At 47.1% G+C, this 20,702-nt stretch overlaps 1 protein-coding gene across 2 annotated transcripts in view; it reads right to left on the bottom strand.

The window, feature by feature from the left end:
* Positions 1-20,702, bottom strand: part of CNNM1 (cyclin and CBS domain divalent metal cation transport mediator 1) — a gene marked incomplete at both ends in the record, with an annotated part of 46,590 nt that overhangs the window by 7,757 nt on the left and 18,131 nt on the right. The window contains 6 exons of one of the 2 annotated variants that reach the window (XM_082674226.1): positions 1,903-2,066; positions 9,597-9,659; positions 13,087-13,134; positions 13,486-13,585; positions 15,205-15,374; positions 17,972-18,112. In XM_082674226.1, the coding sequence (XP_082530352.1) occupies positions 1,903-2,066; positions 9,597-9,659; positions 13,087-13,134; positions 13,486-13,585; positions 15,205-15,374; positions 17,972-18,112 (686 nt within the window). The remainder of the gene's footprint in view (positions 1-1,902; positions 2,067-9,596; positions 9,660-13,086; positions 13,135-13,485; positions 13,586-15,204; positions 15,375-17,971; positions 18,113-20,702) is intronic. The other variant, XM_082674227.1, reaches the window with a different exon arrangement.

Raw genomic sequence — 20,702 nt, 5'->3', positions numbered from 1 at the left:
CGCCAGATCCTCCTTGGACCACCAAGCTCTTTCCTGCCTCTGTTGTTTCTATCTTGAACATTCTCTCCACATCCCCTTCCAGGTCTCAACAAAAGAGGCCTGCTCTCTCAGGCTGCTCTGACAACCATTTCTAAAGCAGCTTCCTTGCCAACTCTGCCCAAGCACTGTTTATCCCATGATCCAGTTTATTTCCTTCATAGCCTTCATCACTCCCCTAGATTACCTAGGTTATTTATGTAGTTACTTGTTTATCATCTTTCTCCCCCTAGGAGCATGGAAGCTCTAGAAAGGTAGGAGCTTGCTGTCTTGTTCACCATGGTATCTCGCTGATGCCTATACAGTGCAAAGCACGAGCAGGTAGTCAGTAAATACCTGTTGAACCACTGACTCATATAGCGACATTCAGTTTCTTTTCCCACAAACCGTATGCCCAGTCCTACAAACCACTAAGAGTTAGTTATAGCAGAATTTCTCTTCTCCCATTTTTTCCTACCTCCACTTCTGAGGAAGGTCTGCAATGAGAGGGCTTCAGGGCTGGAAGCAAGAGGGAGGAGAATCGTGGGCTGCGGTTTTCTGAGGTTCATTCTCACTGTCACGATAGACTAGTAAGTGTCCACAGTCATACACACCGTGCGTGTTGTTGGGTTAGTGCCTAAAGCACTTCTCCCGGGCTCTGTCAGCTCTGATTTCTCTAAACTCTCCCCAAAGCCCAAGGACTTGAAGGCTTGGACTCTGGAGACAGAGAGACTCAATCTGAAGTTTGGCTGTGCCACGTCCCAGTCACGAGACCTTATACTCCTCAAGCTCCCACGTCGTCTATAAAGTGGGGATGACACAGTACCTACCTGTTAAGGTGGTTGTAGGACTCAGTGGGAAATTCGTTCAAGGACTTAAAGTGCATGGCACACAGCACCCCACCAACAGTCCTTGTCCCAGCCCACCCCCCAGGAGTGACCCCTCTTCTCCACGGTTACTTTTCTCAACGCTCTTGAGTTTTAGTTCAGGGCGTTTGCAGAGTTCTGGAACATAGAAAGCCAGCCAGCACACACCACCCTCAAATAATCAGGGTCAGTGTTCTGAACAGAAGGAAAGGACCTCCTCCCACCTTTGTGATTTCCGTACACCTCTCACCCGGCCTGCAGCTGGGATGACTGTTACCAAGTGAGTGCGTTGGGTGTTTAGTTGGACTTGGGTAAATGGGTTCCCTTCTGATCTCAGGCCAAGGGTGTAATGGTTTGTGGAATGCTAGCAAACAAAACAAACAAAACCTATCAAAGCAAGAGAAAGGAGGGAATCTTAGAATGTTTCTGTCCAACACCAATCTCAATGAGGGGTATGAAGAAACAGCTCTCCTCCTTAATTACAAGGCGATAAGCACTGCTGCCTCTCTCTACTGCACTTGCAAAGTGGCTCTCTTCAAATAGCTCAGTGACAGCAAGGGGGTATAATAATATTTACAGGCTGAATTGTGTTTTAGACTTTAAATATTAATACGTAAAATCTTATCCACATGTAAAATCATAGCATGGTTTCTTCTATACCCTTGGTTCATTAATCACCTGCAGATTTATCTTGAATAAATAAAATCAACCTGGTGCCAATGGCGGGGCATCCAAAGGAAACAGTTCTGCCGGCAGCTTGTCTCAGGCAAGCTAATTCCCTATCGCTTCGTGCCTCAGTTTCTCCACAATGAAAAATGGGGATCAGGAGATCTTAATGAACAATCATGGTTCAAACGAACAAAGGGACAATAATGGTGACAAATAATGAACAGAATAAAGCTAACCGAAACCAGGGCCTTTAGAAAGCCAGGGAGCAATTGCCACGCAGCATTATCTTGGAACAGGGGGAACAGGATGCTGCTGGCTGGGAGTGAGGGGACAGCCCTCCCTGCGGAGCTACCTTCACAAACTGCACGTCGCTGAGGATGTGGACTGAGTAGTCGGGTGTGTAGAGGTTGTTGCTGCTACTGCACAGCTGGGTGTTGCTTCCCCCAAAGTCGCTGCGCTCACGGCTCGGAGACTCGGAGCGGTTCAACCCGCTGCAGCGGGAAGGGGACCGGTTTACTGCAGAGGGTGAGAGAGAGGAGAGGGAGCAAAGGCAAGGAGGGAGGGGTGGGGAGGAAGGAGAGGGGAACAGAAAGAGGGAGAGAGAGAAAGGGGTGTCGTTTACCGAGGTCTCGCAGTATGTTTAGGTGATGGCAACACCGGGTGGCGGACTGGGCCCTCTCCCCTCCCATCAGAGCCCAGGAAAATGCCTGGCTGCTCCATTTATGAGGAGCAAATGCCTAAGGCCTCGTGGCCCCACTCAGCTCAGGTTCCTGCTCCCCACGACCTCTAGCAGCGGGAAGCTGGGTGGGCCGCTGCCTTTCTCGGTTCTGGGGTACGTGCAGGAGATGAGGACCCTTCTATGAGTGTGGGTTGCTACCCCAGACCATGAGACCCTCTATTGGGGTGAGTTCTTTTATATAAACTCCATTCACAAACCTTCTTTTAGGAAGGCTGAGGCCTTAGGTTTGCCCTAAAAACCACCTGTCGCAGAACAGGTAAGCAGCCCTCACCAGGGTGAGGCATTTCAGAGGGGGTGACGCAGGCCCCAACACTGGCAGGGCCGGGGACAAGCGGAGGCCCATAAACCACGTGGATAGATATTTAAATCATGTCATAAACTGTTAAAATATGTTCTATCCTTGTCTTTGACAAATATAACTTCTTAAAAACCTAGCAGGCCAGATAAGGCTCCTTAAGAGTTTTGTGCTGGAAAATGGGCTGTAGGGGGAGAACCAGCTCTGCCCTAGGGCTTTCTGGCCCGGTCTCCCAGAGCTGTTTGGGTGGGGAATTCCATACCTGAAACGTGGTCTAGAGGGAAGAACACAGCTCTGGGTGGTACATCCCTTTGGCTCTGTGAACTACTCACCCCACAGAGAGGCGTGGAGCTGAGGAGGGTCAAAGAGAGGCCCCCTAAAGGGTGGGTCTAGGGCAGGGCTCTTTCTAGGCTCAAAGGCCGGAGGCTAGAATAACCCTCCAGGCCTTCTGTCAAAGGCCTCTTAAATGTTCAGAGCCAGCTTCTTTTTCCATTTTCAAGAACCACTTCTTGGGAAAGTTCAATTAAGACCACATCACTTGGTTTCAAAATGGACTGTGTGAACTACCCTCCCAGGATCAACAGAAGAGAAGAGAGGTTCTTAAGGTGACCCTAGCATTATCTCCACCACAGAATAACCCTGAATGAGAGACCGCAAAGCCCCTCCCACCCCTCTGCTTCCCAACTGACGCCACTCTTCATTTCTTCCCAAAAAAGAGAAATGGGAGGCTGTCAGCCTCTCCTAACACAGATTCAGTTCAGGGGCTCCAATGAAGAGTCTGATTCCTCAGAGATTCTGCTCCTTGGTTCTTTCAGGGAAGAACCTTGGGAATTTAATTCTGTCTCTTAAGATAATGCTGCCATCCATCAAAATGATTAGCATCTATTTGGAGTGACTTCTGAAGGTCTGTCGATGTGTTTAGCTGCCAGGCTGTTATTGTTGTCTGGCAAACCATGTAGTAGTGGAAAGACTAAAATGACCATAGGTTGAATCATTTTCTCATTAGAGCCAGAATAATCACTGCCTTGATCAGATTATAGAATTAAGGGTTCCACCTCCAGTTTTCTCCTTCTCAGTAAGTGTCATTCACATACATGCTGTTACTTAAACCAGAAACCTGGGAGTCTCCCGTGACTCCTGCCAATCTGTCAGCCCCACATCAAGTCTCCACTTCCCCGACATAATAAACTCATCTGCCCCTACCTCTGTCTCCACTCAAGTCCTAGTTACCATCACCCTCGCCTGGACCACAGTCTGGTCTCCCCAGTTATAATCTCATAATCTGTTCTCACTTCAGCTGTCAAAAGCACATTTTAAAAACACAAATCAGCTTCCTGTTGAATCTCAATAAAATCCATACTCCTTGTTGTGACCCCTAAACCCCCTATGACTTGAGCCCTGCTTTCCTGTCTGATCTCATCTTGGGGCTCCCTCTCCTCGCCTGCTTGTTCTGCTCTAGCTTACTGGCCACCTTGGGGATCCTCAACCATGTAAGCATACCCATCTCAGCAGATGCCATTTCCCCTGCTCCCCCTCCCCCCATTTTAGCACCATTCCCACCCCTGCTCTCACTTCTCAGTCATTAGGTCTCAGCTGAAACACCGCCTTCTCTGAAGACCTGGTCTGGCCACCCTAAGAAGATTACCCCTATTTTCCTCTATCACTGTCCCCTGTTCATCTCTTTAAAGCACTTTTCACAAGTTTTACTTAATTACATGTTTGTATTTATTTGTAATGTCTACTCAGTTCAATGATAAATTCTATGAGGGCAAAGACCTTGTCTTTTCTGGTCATTGTTGTACATCTGGTACCTAGCACAGTGCCTGGCCCAGAGTAGGCACTCAATAAAAATGTACGGAATGAACAAATCAGCACCTAAGAATCCCTGAAGGAGTTTTTATTTAGAATCTAAATTTTGTTTTAAAAATGTTTCAGGGCTCTCAATCACCCTGGAATCAGAAGGCTTTCCCCCTGCAACCTAAGTCATTTTAGGGAAGCTGACTTCTTGAAGTGAGGGGTGGGCAGAAGAACACTCCAGAAATGCACTGGAGTGTTAAATAGTGCGCAGTGAGACTCCAAGGGCACCAAGAAGCCTCAGGCCTTGGCCCATAACTTGAGGAAGAGGCCGCAGCGAGCATCAAGACCTTCTGTCTGTCTGTCTGTCTGTTTAATAAGAGCATGTGAAACGGGGGGTCCTGGAGTCAGGTCTCCTACTTATCCGCTGGGTGACACCAGAGTGACCAGGGACCGAGAGGGACAGTGACGGTGCCATGGAGAACAGAGTGGAGCACCAAGGTGACTGTAAACAGCAGTAACATTGGGCAGAGAAATACCCATTTCACGTCTGGTCCTGATCCCTTGAAAACAAACCGATGAGGTCTGGCTTGCCTAGGCCCACTGTGGCTGTTCTGAGGCGGTGACTGACTAAGTAAGTCGGTGGTGTTTCCTCAGGGCTGTTGGTTGTGGAAAAGGGGGGCAGGCAGTCCTGCAGGAGTGCAGCTTCCTTGGTGTGAGCAGAGTCTGGAAATCACACCTTGATCTGGTGGGTTTTATCTTCAACTCAGTTTGGAACGAAGAGAGAGAGTGTGGGCAGGCGTTTGTGGTTTCATTTACCCTGAGGAATGACCACTGCTCCTTGATAATCCTCCACCCTGCCTGGTGGGACACGTGCTTCACATACCCCACATCTGCTGTTCTACATCCTCATCCCTTATGTCATAATTCAAGATAGGGTCAGGGAGGCTGATAGGGAACCACAACCCTATTGTATCTGCTAAACAACTTCTGCCTGAATCACTTCTACTCCCTGTTGGAAACAGAGGAAACAGCTTCATCCCTGATCTCCCCAAAGCTCTCATCTTCACTGGCACCCAGCACAAGCATGTCACCCTGCTGTCACTCACAAGGACCCACATGTCAAACACAAGCGACATCACTGTTGTGCTGGGAGGAAAAACATGTCTTTTTTAAAGTAAAAACAATGCTACTGAAGCTTTATTCATAAAATCCCAAAGGATTCCCAACACCAGAAGATACAACTGTCTTACAAAAGTCGAGTATATAAAAGCAATTTTTAAATGACAAAGGAATCCTCATTTCATGACAAAGAAAGTCCCAGCTCATCTGAGTGTTGTGCAAGATCAATGTTTTTGTGTCCCAGAGCCTTGCATTCCTCAACAGGTAGGATGCTGATGACTCGGCATTTTGGTAATTGTGCACATACACTCAAGAGGTTCCTGAGCGAGGGAAATGGAAATACTCTTAATAAAAAGAAAGAGAAGAAATCAGTAACAGACGAGTGTCCCAGCAGCATGGCAAACTACTTCAAGTTGTATAATTCCCCCTGGCATTTCCTAAGAGCACAGAGGCACAGCTTGGGTGAGTGAAGAGAGAAGGAGAACCCTAAGCACAGTGCAAAGAGGTCTAAGAGGCGACAGATGAGCATGAAACTGACCACAGGACCCCTCAACAGGGCCCACGCCAAGCTTCCGACATATCCCTTGCCCACTTGTGCTCTTACATCATACCCTCAAGCTGGCCCTGGAGAGACTGGCAGGAGGGCAACCCTGGCGGAGGGCAGGGTTTCCTGCTCTAGACCCCCAAGTGCTGTGGAGAAGTGTGGCAGACCTCATTCCTGCAGACTTCACATGGTCAGTCTGCAAGAGATATCTGTCCTGGATGGCAAGTTGGAGTTACTGAAGTTGGGTGGAGAAGACACCGGGGTAAAATTGGGTCGGGGTGGGAGAAGGGGAGGAAGAGGATTTTAAACTGCAATTAGGACTGGATGGAATCTCCCCTCATTCTGCACTGATGGGCCGGGGCCCTGAAAACCTATGCACAGTTCTGCTTTACTCATGACACCTGTGTCTGGAGAGCTTTCGCAACTCTATCACAGGGGCAGGACCCACGACACAGAAGAACATCCCACTCCCCTTTTCAGTCTGGGGATTTGAGAGGAGGTAGGGCTCAGCAGCTGCTCGCTTACATCTTTCAAAGCATCAGTGAGGGATGGGGAGGAATAGCTCACTCTGGTCATTGTCACTGTGCCACGGGGCATCTGTGTTCTCTAAACTGGATGGGGGAATTTAATTACATAGGCTTACAGGATTACAAACTAGGATTATTAAAATTCATCATTCTGGGGTAATATTCAACATCAGACAACCAAATGCCAAAAGCTCTCCGTCAAAGCTACAATGTGAACCCTGCAAATCAGCCCAAGTTAGGAGTCCAGATGAACTCACTCACGTTACATGGAGCTTTAATGGTTCCCAAATGTTTACTATGCAAGAGCCGACCCAAAGGAATACTTCCACTTACCACATTTCACAAAGTAAAGAGATTATTTTTAGGTACTCCCTTTATATTCTGGGGAAAATCTAACCTCACTGATCTCAGAGTACATTACAGATGGACAACTGGGCATTGTAAAAGGACCCTTGTTGCGACCTCTCTCCTGCCTTTGTGCTTTTGTGGAAGGACTGTCATGGGGAACTTGGAATCATCTCCACCACTGGGAGAAGAAAAAAGGGATGAATCTGGGGAGATCTGCAGTGGGGCCATGTACTCTCAGCAGCTTTGTTTTTAAATGAAAGCACCTGCAAATCTGGCTAATTACACCACATTCTGGAGGTAATCCACACACCACTCTGCTCTCCTTATTTCAAATAAGGCTCAAATAGAAGGAAACTGCTTATGGTAATGGTGGCAATATTTGGTGTAGGGACCACCGGCCTCAACCCAGAGGGAGCACCTTAGTTCATTAGCACAGCTGTTTTCAAAATGCAGACAAGTCACAGCCCTCTAGAGGGCACAACACGCCCGCGTTCAGAAGGGCAGCAAGGTCCCGGCCTAGAACAGGACCTCAGAGACTTGGACACCAGTCCGCATCCTTCTACCTTCCTACTACACCTTTGACAGTGACCCAACGGCTTAATTTCTCAGAGCTGCTTCCTTACCTATTGTTGCCCAGCAATAATTCCTAACTTCCAGGGTTTATCTAAGATGGGGGTAAGACATAATATACGTAAATTAATGTATCTGGATCATAAATCAAGTATGGGACCAGAGTGTGCCCAGAACTGCTTTCCATAAAAATCCAATGACTGAGGCTTCTTCTGCTGATATGGAACAGAAGCAAGAGCTACTGGGAAATACCAAATTATAGGTCCTGGGGATGTCACCCGGTCGCTAGGAAAGCTTGGCAGTTGGCTACAGAAGGAGGTGAGACAGAAGATGGTGGGAAGAAAAGAGCCGAAAGAGAAGCAGAACGTTCCCATCTCTCATTTTCTCCTGCTGTGCCCATCACTGCTCCACTCTGCAGAGTTAAACCAAGGGTGGGAATAAGCTGGCCTTGCCCTCCCCTGCTTCCTATTGGGTTGAACACACACAGTCATGGAAAAGTGGGGGGAAGGTTAAAAGAGCTCTCAGGAGCACATGGCACCAGCCAGAGTTGGATCGGAAGACTCAGTACCTCCTATAGGGTACTGTGGGACTGCACAGCAGAAATGAGTCACCTTAATTTTCATAATAAATACCGATGAACTAGAACTAACCTTCATAAGTAGGAAGTTATAATTAACTAGGTTGTCTGGTGAACTAAGGGTTAATTTAAAAAAAAACAACTCCTGCTCTCATGCTGTCATTCTTTTTTTTTTTAATGCTTTGATCCTTTTCGTTGAAAATCTTTTAAAAATGTCCATCTTTCCTTTCTGCTGAAGCTTCCTAGCACGTTCTTCATTCACCAAGATTCCTCACATTGGAAGGATCTTGAAGGTCCATGACGTGGTCATTTCTAATTTTATGGGCATGTGGGGGTGACCACTTAGCTGGGGAGGGTACCAGACTGGCATCTCCCATTGACAGTACTCCTGTAGTCATCATGAAGGCATGAGCTCTCACAAAGCAAGAAAAAAATTTATTTCTTGGTGGAAAACCTCCACTAAGTAAGAGAGAAAACTTTGGTGAAATTTGAGAAGGTGATTAAGTCGTCTCGTCCAGATAAACATGGGAACCAGATGGTTTTTGATGGAAAAATGTGATTTGTGAGAAAGTAGAGATCAACATAAGTAGTTCTGAAGTTGCAAATTTGGGGGTTTGAGGTCCCAGAACAGAGCCTTTTGAATGTTGAGGGTCTACTATACAGACAGTGAAACATAACTGGATTCCTGATGCCTGAGGCTACGGTGGGGCCTCAGAATCATCGCCAAAGCATTGGGATAAGGGAGACAGATGTAGAGGGTACGGGAAATTGGGCTGTGCTTTCACTTCAAGGTAACTTAACAAACAATTTCTTAGTTTGGTCATTACTTGCTCCATGACCCTAAGAGATCAACGTCTAGGGATGAAAACAATATAAACACTTAACTGATTGCTCAGATTTATTACATTCTACTCAATCCTTGAGTTACTGTGTGGCTCTGTGAGGAGCTACTTTACCTGATTAAAAAAAAAATCCAGTAACTTTTATTTAATTAACAAGAGAGGTTAAGCCTGATGAAAAGTTGTTTTGAAAATTTTACATATAGCATCCTTTGTATGAGCAGAGCTAGAGGGAATATGGTCACTACACAGTGACATTACTAGAAAGATAAGGAGGGGTTGGTGGGTTAGCTAAAGGCAGAGACCACATGGAAGAAAAGATGGAGGAAAAATAGGAATAAAGCATAGTCTTTCATTGTTTCTTCCTATTTTTCTTCTGCTGCACCCCTTATCCCTCCATTCTGCAGTCAGACAAATGATAAGGAAAAATTCACACCATTCCTCACCCCACCATTTCTCCATCTACGTACACAGATATATCCTTCGGGGCTAAGTTCACACGTGACACCCATTGAACCAGCAATGCCTGGTCAGTGAGTACAAGTGAGTGTTAGCCGTGCAACGTGCTGTGCCTTGGTCCTGGGAGAGGCTAGTTGGGAGAGACTAGTTTTCATGTGGGACAGTGACAGAGACCAAAGGCCTCTTGCAAACCCCATGGATCTATGGAGATCGAGACCCCATGCATGTTTACCTGGGGAGCCTGCCAGAGAGTCCCCTCTGCTGAAGACGAAGGTACGAGACACAGAGATGGGCACTAAAGAGTCAAGGATTTGTGAGTTGCGTAAGGGAAGATAAACATAAAAGGAGAGAGACAAAGAGCAAAGCGTGTGAGACAGTCTGTTCCCGGATCTTCACAACATCACATTTCTCTGCCAAAGTGAATCTTGCCTCTGGAAACATGAAAATTGCATCCTCTCACAAAGTCACTCTCCAGAAAGAAGAAAATAAAATAGACTTTGCTGAAGGTCTTCCAAAAAGATGCACAATAATTTCTGAGGGGATCAGACCCGCCAATGACAAGAACAGGCGGTGCCCCAGCAGGGAGTGTGTGTGGGCAGTGTTCTGTCTGAGGCGCCTTTTGGAGCCAGCAAATGTGCTGGGAGCCCAGCACTGTATTCCCGCCGGGCTCTCCCAGCTGCCTCAGGTCTCCAGCTCACCTGTGGGAGGGGTGAAAGCAAGTGCATGCTCCTACTAGGGGCATCCTCGAGGAAGCTGTCTCCTGCCTCAGACTCCAAGGAGCTCCCTCTGTGGTCACAGTGCTGGGGGAGAAACTGTGCGTGGCTAGAGCCTTGGGACACAGGAAGGGCAGCATTTCTCGCAATCTTAATGTAAATCAACTTGATAAACTAAATCAGTCATTTCTTTGCAAGTACAAGTGCTCCAAACCACCTCTCTTCCTATCCCCTTTTCCTTCTCTCTCTTTCCCCACAGAGTCTGAAATGGTGCTGGCTATCGCTTGGGGCCTGGGTGGGGTGGAGTGTGTAGCAATACTCCAGTCCTTTCCCGACCTTGACCCTGATCAAGTAGTGTTTCTGCATAGGAACCTGTTTTCATCTCTCTTATCTGGTCATTCCCAGAGTCTCTTCCAAGGAACTAAATGAAGTCAGAGTGCAGGTGACAGCACACTGAAATAGGTGGCTTCCATACTCTTAGCTGCTGAGCCCGATGACTTGCCTGAAATTATCCAATAGTACAAAGGAGTGGGGAGGGGAAAGCCTTATACCTACCTGATAATCATTTGCTTTGTCAAATAATCATATTCTTTGTCAAAGAATATTTTAACAGGCCCCTAGTGTCACGAGACACACTGGAATAAGAAACCCCATTGTCTCAAGAAGAATCCTAGCACTTCTGGGCCACAAATTACATGTATACCCAGCCAAGCAGATAGGAGACTTGTTCTCTCTCCAATTGCACACCACTGTGGGCATCTGTTCTGGTCACGCTGAGCTCAGGCCCCGTTCCTCCAGAGTGCCAGGCTCACCACGGTCCTCCTGGGTTCCCTGGCAATCAGAACCAAGACAAAGGAGATAGTGCTGACTGCGTTCCCTTTGCCCTGCACAGGAAAACCAGAGGGACTTACTTGTAACCTCGAGTTCAACTGTGAGGCATTGGTCACAGGGCCAGTGTTCTGGCAAACTCATTGTCTCCTTTATTACCCTCAAGGCTGACAAAGCTCTAGGCTGGCATCAAGGACAGGGGTAGTTTGGTGGACTGAGACCCTACAAGAGTTTACTGCCTTGTGGCTCAGCTTAAGCTCTTCCTCAACCTACAGGTGAGGTCCTTGGCCAGTGAAAGATGCTGGGTGGCTGGACCTGGGCTGAGGGTGGACCTGGAACAAGGCGGGGCAGGGGGTGGGGTGGTGGTCTTTGGAGTTCTTCACGCTTTGCTGTATTAGGTAAGGAGGGCTTGGCGGGGAGGATGGAAAATGTCTCCATACCCCTACAGGCTAATTTAATTTCTTTTTCCTCCTGAAGATTGATAAAGATGCTCAGAAGTGTGGGGAGGGAAAGAGAGGTTAATATTTCTTTTTAGTTAACCAGTTTTGAAGGAGAGATTAGTGTTGCAAATTTACTGTGTCTCACATATAAAATGGAAGGATTTTGATAGAAAGAACTAGAGACAGGAAGGAAGGAAAGGAGGAAACCAGATAACATCTTCTTACTACTTAAAAAACTTTTTTTTAAAAGAAAGAAAGTCATCTAAATCAGATGGGCTTGGGAGCTTTAGGTAGCTCTTTTCCCCTAGAGTTCCCACATCTTTTGGTCTTATGGAAGAGCCAGAATAAGGCCAACATGTCTAGGTAACATTTCATATCCCAAGAGTTACTCTACCATGAGCAATCCCTAGTGTGATGGATGGTGGAAATCTCCTTTAGAGAACCAAGGTTTACCAGGTCCTGTAGACCATCCCTCTCCCATCTAGATTTCTTGTTCTGAGAACTGACACTTCCTTCATCAACCTTAATTGAGACTTGTTGGTTTATATAAGTATAGTAATGTACGAGGATGTTTTATTTTACAGCTCTCCTTCAACTCATCTTGGACCACCCCTTGGGTGTGGGCAGCTACTTCAACTTCATTTCAGACATCTGCTGGGCTAGGATGTGAAGTTACACTGCAAATTGTTCCAATATTTCCACATAGAAATTACATTCTGGAACATGATGGATTTAAAAACTCTATTTCATTGTGCTGTGTGAACTAGTCAGGACACCGGAATGCATCTAGGTAAATCACCAACCTGCTGGGTGATTTGGAGCAAGTCATTTCTTTAGTTTCTCTGTGTTAAAATGGTATCTACTTTTCATGTGCCACGGATTGTGATATCAAGCTTTGGGTCCCTCTGATAAATCCCAGTAAAAAGCACTATGTAAAATCTTTCTTATGATGAGAAAAAACACCCCTTTGGCATTAAAATGGCCACCATAAACACTAAGAGTTGAAAGCAATGCAAAATTCAGACCGGTGAATCAAAGAGAAATCTAGAGAAATAATGCTTTCTGGATCACACTTATATCACAATAAATGCCATGCTCTCTAAGCACAAGTGCAATAACTTATGCAGGAAACAGAGAGAAGGTAGAGCACAGAAGGCACAGAAGACACCCGCCAGCAGCCCCGTGCCAGCCCCCACCAGCATGCACGGCCAGCTGCAGACACTTCTCCACCAGCTGAGATGTGGTAAATGAGGAAAGAGAAGCAGATAAGCAACATACGCACCAGCCTGGGACTTACGTCCTAAGATCTTGCAGTCACTTCTTACTAACCGCCACAGACACAATAATAGCGTATTAGGGTTTGCAAGTAAAGGACAGTGGGTGAATTATCACAGCAGCGAAGGAAAGGCTGAACCTCCACCAGAGCACACAAACCACCTGCCTGCATTCCCTGGCAGGTGACAATAAATGGGGCCTCCCCTCACAACCTCCCTCCCCCGTCATTCGTCATTTGCACGTGAGCAGAGAAGCAGCAGAAAACATTCCAGACACGCAGAAACTAAGCCCCCTGTGGTCCGTGGGTACCTGGCAGAAAGCAGTGTTCCTGGCAGAGCATACAAAGAGGCTGCCAGCATTTGTGTTAGCCCTAGCCCAGGCTGAGAGTGCTCGGTCCAGGTCCCCAGAGTGGGCTGAGGCAGGACCACAGCAGGGAGGATGAGGGAGGGGTTTGAGAGATACATACGAAGGACAGAGGATCCAGCCAGACTTCCAACCTTCCGCACATCGTTATCTAAGGACAGAAGGATGCAGTGTGTTTCAGAGGCAATTCAGAAAACACACCTTCTTAAAGGAATTCTCCCTCTTCCACCCCACCCACAGCACCAATCAACCCTGTAAAAACAGGGCAATCAGGTGGAAGTGTAAAAAGTAAAATAAACTTGTCTTTTCATATTGAAAATTACCACTATCCACCCCTAACACTGGGTAATGTTACAGTCTACCATGTACTTTCACATCTAAAGCCTGGGAAGGTAAAAGGCTTGTTCAGGGTCCATAACGGGAGTCACAACTTGAACCCAGATGCATTTTCTCCACTGTCCCACTGCTTCCCCAATAAGCTATGGCTTGGAAACTGGAATACCTGAGCAAGCAGTGGTCATGATGGCTGGGACACCATAGTAGGTGAAGGCTCCGTTCTCGAAGCGAAGGCCTTCCTTCCCAACCTCCACCTCCACTTTACCCTGGAGAAAGAAGGAAGTGTACTAAGGGTGTGGACAGCACTTCCAGATCTACTAGTGATTACGACCCTAAGCACTTCTGCTTGGATAGTAAGTGGACTTAAAATCTTATCACAGGGAAACGTGAATTCTGTCTGGATACGTTTCAGAAACAGCAACTCCAACTTCAGAAGGCCTTGGCAGTAAATGACTTGCTTAGTTCATAAAGCAGCATCCCGTCATGTACATCCAAGCTTTCCCTGCAGACTGTAATGGCTCTTCCATGATGCGGGTCCAGGCACCAGCTAGCCCAGAACCCTGTAAACTGCCCCACAGGTGTAGTCTGAGACTAAACCATCTCTAAGTCTGGCTGAGATAAAGCCTGATTCTGTGAGAAGCTTGTGCATATAGTGTGCGTCTATGTGCCTGAAATCCACTGCATGGATCCGCCCACACCCTATGAAGCCTGTACTATTTTTATCCCCAGTTTATAGATGAATCATTTCTGAGGCTCAGAGAGGTTAAATAGCTCGGTCATGGTTAGTTAGACTTTAAAGCTAGATCTTTCCAATTTCTGAACCTACATTCTTGCCACTACATTTTACGCCTCCAAGATTTATTTGAAAATGGTTAAGTTTATATTAGGCATAAGACTCTATGTGTTCCTTGTGTTATATAAACGATGTAACAGGACACTTCTCCATTTCCAACAGTAAAGAATGCAACTCCATTTCTGGAGAAGAGAGGGCATTTTATTGAGGCTATCTGGAAGGATGGGTGTGAGGCACACTACCGAGTCCGAGCAGACAGGCTGCAGGGGAACTGTAACAGAGAGGCCCTTTCTAAGTCAACGTGAGTTTAATGAAGATTTTAAGACAATCACTGTATTTAGGATTCACCAGATTCTGTTGGAAAGAGACAGGGAATAGGGACGGAGTTAATGGTGGAGCCAGGTCAGGACACCAGCACTACCTAGTGCTGGAACCATGCCTGACACTTACTTACAGGCCTTTCCAGGCACCCAGGGCAAAGGGTGACTCTACTCCTGTGAGTACCGGGAAGATGCTGCCCCTCTTTCATTTGCTCGTTTATTCCCTTCCCAGTCTTCTGAAGGAGGAGAAGATTAAGGGACTGCAAAGGCTGAACTGTGGTAGAGAGAGCGGATGTGTTCTGTGCGCTTTCAGAGAGCAGAGCAAGGACCAGTGGGTGGAAATCAGAGATGGTGAGATTTCAGCTCAACAGAGAGAAGGGCCTGAAACAAGAAGTGCCTGAAGTTTGGGAGGCAGTGCACAGTTGCATTCCCGGGCATGGCCAAGCAGAGACAGGGAGGCGTTAGCGATTCTGTAGGGCAGCAGGTTTGGAAATTCAGCGGCAGAACCCCTCTGCTGGGAGGTACCCACTGCATCCCACCACAAACATCGCTGATGTCAGATTAAATGCCATCAAGATCCCACCACTCCAGGACGCCAGCCAGTCACACCTGTCCCCTCTGAGCGTCGCGGACAAACACCCACACCAACTGGCCTTGCTCCCAGGGCAGCCAGCCGAGCCTTGGAACCTGGCACAGAGGAGGCATGGCCGTTCCTCTCCAGTCTAGAGAGGTCCTGTCTTGCCCTTGGGGGGTCCGTGGCTTTCCCACTCACCTGCAGAAGTAGCACAAAGTAGTCCACAGGGCGGTTGCGCTGGTACAGGTAGTGTTCCGGGGCCTTCTTGTTCTTCTCATCACACTTCAGCTCCTGGATCACGTTGGGATGTTTCAGGAGCCGCAGCAGGATCTTCTCCGAGAGGTACAGAGACTTAAACGGCTCCACTTCTAGGGGAGACCGGGAGGCAGGAGGAATTGGCAGCTGGGAGGAGTCAGGATGGGCACAGCCAGGGCCATTCATGCTCTCGGGCACCAAGCTAGCAGGATTCCTGCAGTTCCCTTGGGTGGGTGGGGGTCTTAAGCCCACGTATGTGTCTCAGGCCCTCTGGGGATGTGTGTTCCTGCACTGGCACCTCAGGAGAAACAGGTCACCATTTTGGCAATGTCAGTTTTGTTATTATTTTTCTCCTTGACTTTATTTAAAGCTGCACATAAACTTAAAAAAGAAGAAAATCCTGCCATTTGTGACGACATGGAGGAACCTGGAGGATGTTATGCTAAGGGACATAAGCCAGGCACAGGCACAAACACTACTCGATACCATTTATATGATGAATCGAAAATAGTAAAATTCATAGAAGCGGAGAGAATGGGCTGGGGGAAGGAGGTAATGGGGAGGTATTAGTCAAAGGGTACAGAGTTCTGGTTATGGCAGATGAATAAATCCTAGAGATCTACTGCTCAGCCTAGAGAGGCTAAGAGCAATACTATCCTGTATACTTAAAAATTTGCTAAGACAGTAGATCTTTTTTTTTTTTTTTTTTTTTTTTGCGGTATGCGGGCCTCTCACTGCTGTGGCCTCTCCCGTTGCGGAGCACAGGCTCTGGACGCACAGGCTCAGCGGCCATGGCTCACGGGCCCAGCCGCTCCGCAGCATGTGGGATCTTCCCGGACCAGGGCACAAGCCCGTGTCCCCTGGATCGGCAGGCGGACTCTCAACCACTGCGCCACCAGGGAAGCCCGGACAGTAGGTCTTATGTTAACACACACATGCAAAAATAATAATAACAAATAAAGAGGGAAGTGATGGATATGTTTATGGCATAGATTACGATGATGGTTTCCTGGTGTATGCTTATCTCCAAGCTCATCAAGTTGTATACATTAAATAGGTACCGTTTTTTTGTATATCAATTATACCTCAATAAAGTTGTTCAAAAAGCAACATGAGGGACTTCCCTGGTGGCACAGTGGCTAAGAATCCGCCTGCCAATGCAGGGGACACGGGCTCGAGCCCTGGTCTGGGAAGATACCACATGCCATGAGCAACTAAGCCTGTGCGCCACAACTACTGAGCCTGTGCTCTAGAGCCCGTGTGCGACAACTACTGAGCCCACATGCCGCAACTACTGAGTTGGACGTGGATAAGTAAGCCATGTAAACATGGCTAAAAAAGTTTTAATGCTACAATCAAATGAAATACAGAGAATTTAATCTGACTTATTTGTATGACGTGTATCTGTTGAATGAAATGAAATTTCAAGTTAACAGGAACAGTTAATTATTTAAGTGGGAAGTTCTCAATAATGAGAAGCATCACTGTATCATATTTACATATTAATAGATATTATTATTTATATTGTTATGTTATACTACACTATTATGGTATATCATTATATTAACAGATACAGCTGTTTTGTTCTGGGAAATCAGACAGCCAGTAATTAAAAGAAATCTGTATTGAGAACTAGATAACATGTTGAAAACCCTAAAGAAGCTCCAATTTATTTATGTATTTGTTTATTTATTTATTTTCTTTATGACCTGAACTTTTAAAAAATTTTTATTGGAGTATATTGATTTACAATGTTGTGTTAGTTTCTGCAGTACAGCAAAGCGAATCTGTTATACATATACATATATCTACCCTGTTTTGGATTCTTTTCCCATATAGGCCATTACAGAGTATTGAGTAGAGTTCCCTGTGCTATTCAGTAGGTCCTTATTAGTTATCTATTTCATATATAGTAGTGTGTATGTGTCAATCGCAATCTTCCTGTTTATCCCTCCCCACTCTTACCTCCTGGTAATCATAAGTTTATTTTCTACATCTGTAACTCTCTTAGAAGCTCCAATTTAAAATTTTCTACTTTTTAGTGACTGGAACAGTACTAGCACTCATTATATACTCAATAAATACATGTTAGATTAATTACATATTGAACTTAGTAATGTGTGTGATCATTTTAGGTCAGCACATTATTTAGACATGGATGAGAAGGTTAGACGGTTCAAAGACAAACTTTACTTTCTTCACAAGAAGTTTATCTTTGGATTCTCTCTTTTTTTTTCTTTCTAAAGATTCCAGTATTCACAATCCACATCTGTATTTGAAGAACTCGTAGCTCACAGGCCTACATGGCCCCTGGAGGGTCTGGGCCCCAGGGCCTTTGTGGCTGCACAGGACATCGCCTGTCCCTCCCTGATGAACCCTCTGGGGCCCACCACCTCCCACCTTGAAGCAGGTGGAGGAAGGGAAAGTGCAGCGGTGAATTCCTCAGCCCTTTTTTCGAGTAGAAGAGAGAAAAGCAGAGTAGCATTATGCTCACTTCCCCACCTAGAAGATCAGGCCTGAGGCTGAAAATGACAGTATGTGGAGTCCTGTCGCCCCACCTAAGATGACCTCCTCTCCTGGAACAGTGGTTCTCAGTCCCAGAATTGGAATTAGGTCGTAAGGTATTAAAAGTGATTGGTGCCTGGGTCCCACCCTCCAGAGCTGCCTTGCCTGCCTGCGGTGGAGATGCGGGCGGGCAGAGTCATCATACCTGTGGCCATGAAGCGGTGCGTGGCCAGCAGAAGCTGTGGAGAGATCTTCACCCTCATCTCCGAGTCAGAAAGCTTAAACAAGGAGAAGTCGTGCCGCTTCCTCTCCCTGTGTGGGACCCTCTGCTTTTTCCGATTGTCGGCTGTCGGGACAGGGGACACATTGCAGCTATCTCAGAATCGCTAATGGTTTTTGGAGGTTTCACCATAACCACCTGAGACAGATAGTTCCTTTGGGACCACAGGGATTTCTGGAAAGTGTCAACTGTAGGTGACATCGCAACATCTCTTTCCCAGAGACTGGAAGGATGTGGATAAGGGATAGAAGGTGGGAGCTGCTGCCATGTCTCAGTGTTACTTGCACTGAAGTGGTGAACAGTGGAAAAGGGGAAGGCCAGCCTGGGGCTCCCAAGTTCAGGCTTCTAGGGCTGGCCTCCCTGTTTACGAGCTGTGCAAGCTCTCCAAGCATCAGAGTGTTCGTGTGTTTTAATCTATACAATAAGGTTAGTGATTAATCATAATTTTTCTGCTCATCTCAGGAGTCTCTTATTATGAGACTCCAATCTGAACCTATCTGTGAAATGCTTACAAAAAGGCGTTCAAACGCGAGGAACTTGCACTCATAGCCTCAAGGACTTTGGCAGGGCCCAGGGGGTTTCTGCCTCTGCCTTTCTCCTGTCCCCAGAGCTGAGCTCACCTGGTCTCTTCCTGCTGATTTAAACCACACTCTGAGTGGTACTTGAGGCATGCCACCCAAGGGAGGAGGGCAGTCACCCCCCTCCCCACTGACAATTCTCTTGCTTCAACCCTGGCCCCTCCACGGGGAGAGAACTGGGGGAAATAAAGGAAAGAAGGAAAAAAAATGGAAATAGCTCTGTAATCCATAAAGGTGTGGCCTCTGGGTGGCGGCCTCAGGCAGGACTATTGTGATTACTAATTGAGAAAATCTCTGCTTTTTCCAGTTTAATTTTTTCTTCCTGCTTTTTAAAAGCTTGTCTTAAAAAACATGTTTAGGGGGTAAGGGGAATGTTTTCTTTGGTCATGTCTCTTTTGCTTTCCCTTAGTATTGAGTAAAATTTTGAAACTTTAGTCTATCTTAACCTGTGCTAAGGGGAGCAAAGAAACAGATTTGGGTTTTCTCCAAAGTTGGCCTAGAGAAAAACAGGGCTGCAGGGAACTTTCAGTGTAGGCTGAGAGGACACAGTGGAAATGAAAGGGAATGAACTCCAGGGACAGGGTTTCCTTTGGACTCTCCCCCTCCCTTTGGAGCTCACCCCACCACACAATTGGGGCTCCCTTCTGGAGGGAGAAAGTGCCTTCCACCGCACTGCTCTCTTGTGGGCCTGCCTTGGACTCTGGGCCCTGGCTTTAACACTCCTTGTGTCTGGCTGCCACAGTGGTGAGATCCAGGCCCAGCTGCCCTGGGGGGTCAGGGTCCAGGGAGAAGCAACACTGTATTCCTGGCTCCTTGGCCTTCTCAAAGCTCTTAAGGATTCATGCCAGAGTGGGAAAACCCTCTCCTTTAGAGAGAGGACGGTTAGGCAAGACAGCAGCAAATATATGTATCAGACCAGTCCTTTTGTGTGACTAGTGAGTAACGTTCCGATTTGCATGACACGTTTGTCTAAATATCCCCTCTCCCTCCTCCATCAGAATGCCACCGAACAGTTCATCATTGGAGAATCAGTCTTCTGATCTCCCTCTTCATTCCTTCAATTTTATTAGTGTGCATTCGGAGTATTAGGTCGTTCAAACAAAGGCCCTCGGAAGAGCTTACTCATTTAGACCCCTGTCACTACTATCAGCCACTAATACTTTAGTGTGAATGTTTTCACCACTATATCTATTGAGACACTTGGGAATTCTAAATCATGAGCCATGGGCAGAGGTGGAGAAGGGAGAAAGGAATGGGGGAGGGAGAAATTAACCCCTAACTCAAGAAGATGAGCCCCCTCAGGGCTCCACAGCAATAGCAGACACTGGGACACTCCTGCTATGTTTCGTTAAGGCCTGACCCACCTTTTAGGTCTCACCCCAAAGTGAAGCACTCTCTCTGTACCACTCACTGCCTTAAGAGTCTCAAAACCTTTTCTACAGGGAGCTAGTCTCTGAACAGCTGCCTCTAGCAAACTAAGGATAGGGGTCCGGAATGGGTTATCTGAGGGGAGGAAAAGGGACTGCTGTCCCAGGTGATGAAATTCATTCGGGAGGAGGAAACACTTCCTGGCCTAGGGGCTCCCATGGATTTAGATAACACTCCCATCCCTGAGGAAAGCAGGCCTTTGTAATGTTTGCAAGCAAAGCTGTGATAAGGCTCAGTAACCGAAAGCAGTCACTATCTGCAAGAAGGAGTCCGTGTTGTTCCTGAGGGGGAGTGGGGAGGGGGGGCCAGGAGGCCAGAAAGGAGGGAGCAGGGACCAGAGCCAGGGGTGGGAAGGGGGGAGAGGGAGAAACCAGGCGGCAGGGCTGAAAATGCACAGGGGACAAGAGCGACTAAAAGGGCGACTTCAGGTTTAGCTGAGGTTGTGGTGGGCAGTCTCGTGAGTCTCTACGGCTCACGGATGTTTTGAATGAGTGGATCCTGAGTGGAACCCCAGGGGGTGCTGGGGTCTGTGTCTAGGTGGACGAAGAGACAAACCAGGAACAGCACAGGGAACAGAAACAAGGGCAGAGGGGTCATCCGAGGTGCACTTTATTTCCTTTGGTTCCTTTTCCATCCAAAGGCCAGGAGGT

This window comes from Grampus griseus (assembly GCF_964374135.1).
Source record: "Grampus griseus genome assembly, chromosome: 16".
NCBI classification, from domain to species: Eukaryota; Metazoa; Chordata; class Mammalia; order Artiodactyla; family Delphinidae; genus Grampus; species Grampus griseus.
The sequence above is the reverse complement of the archived record's forward strand: the minus strand, read 5'-3'. Positions and strand labels throughout refer to the sequence as shown.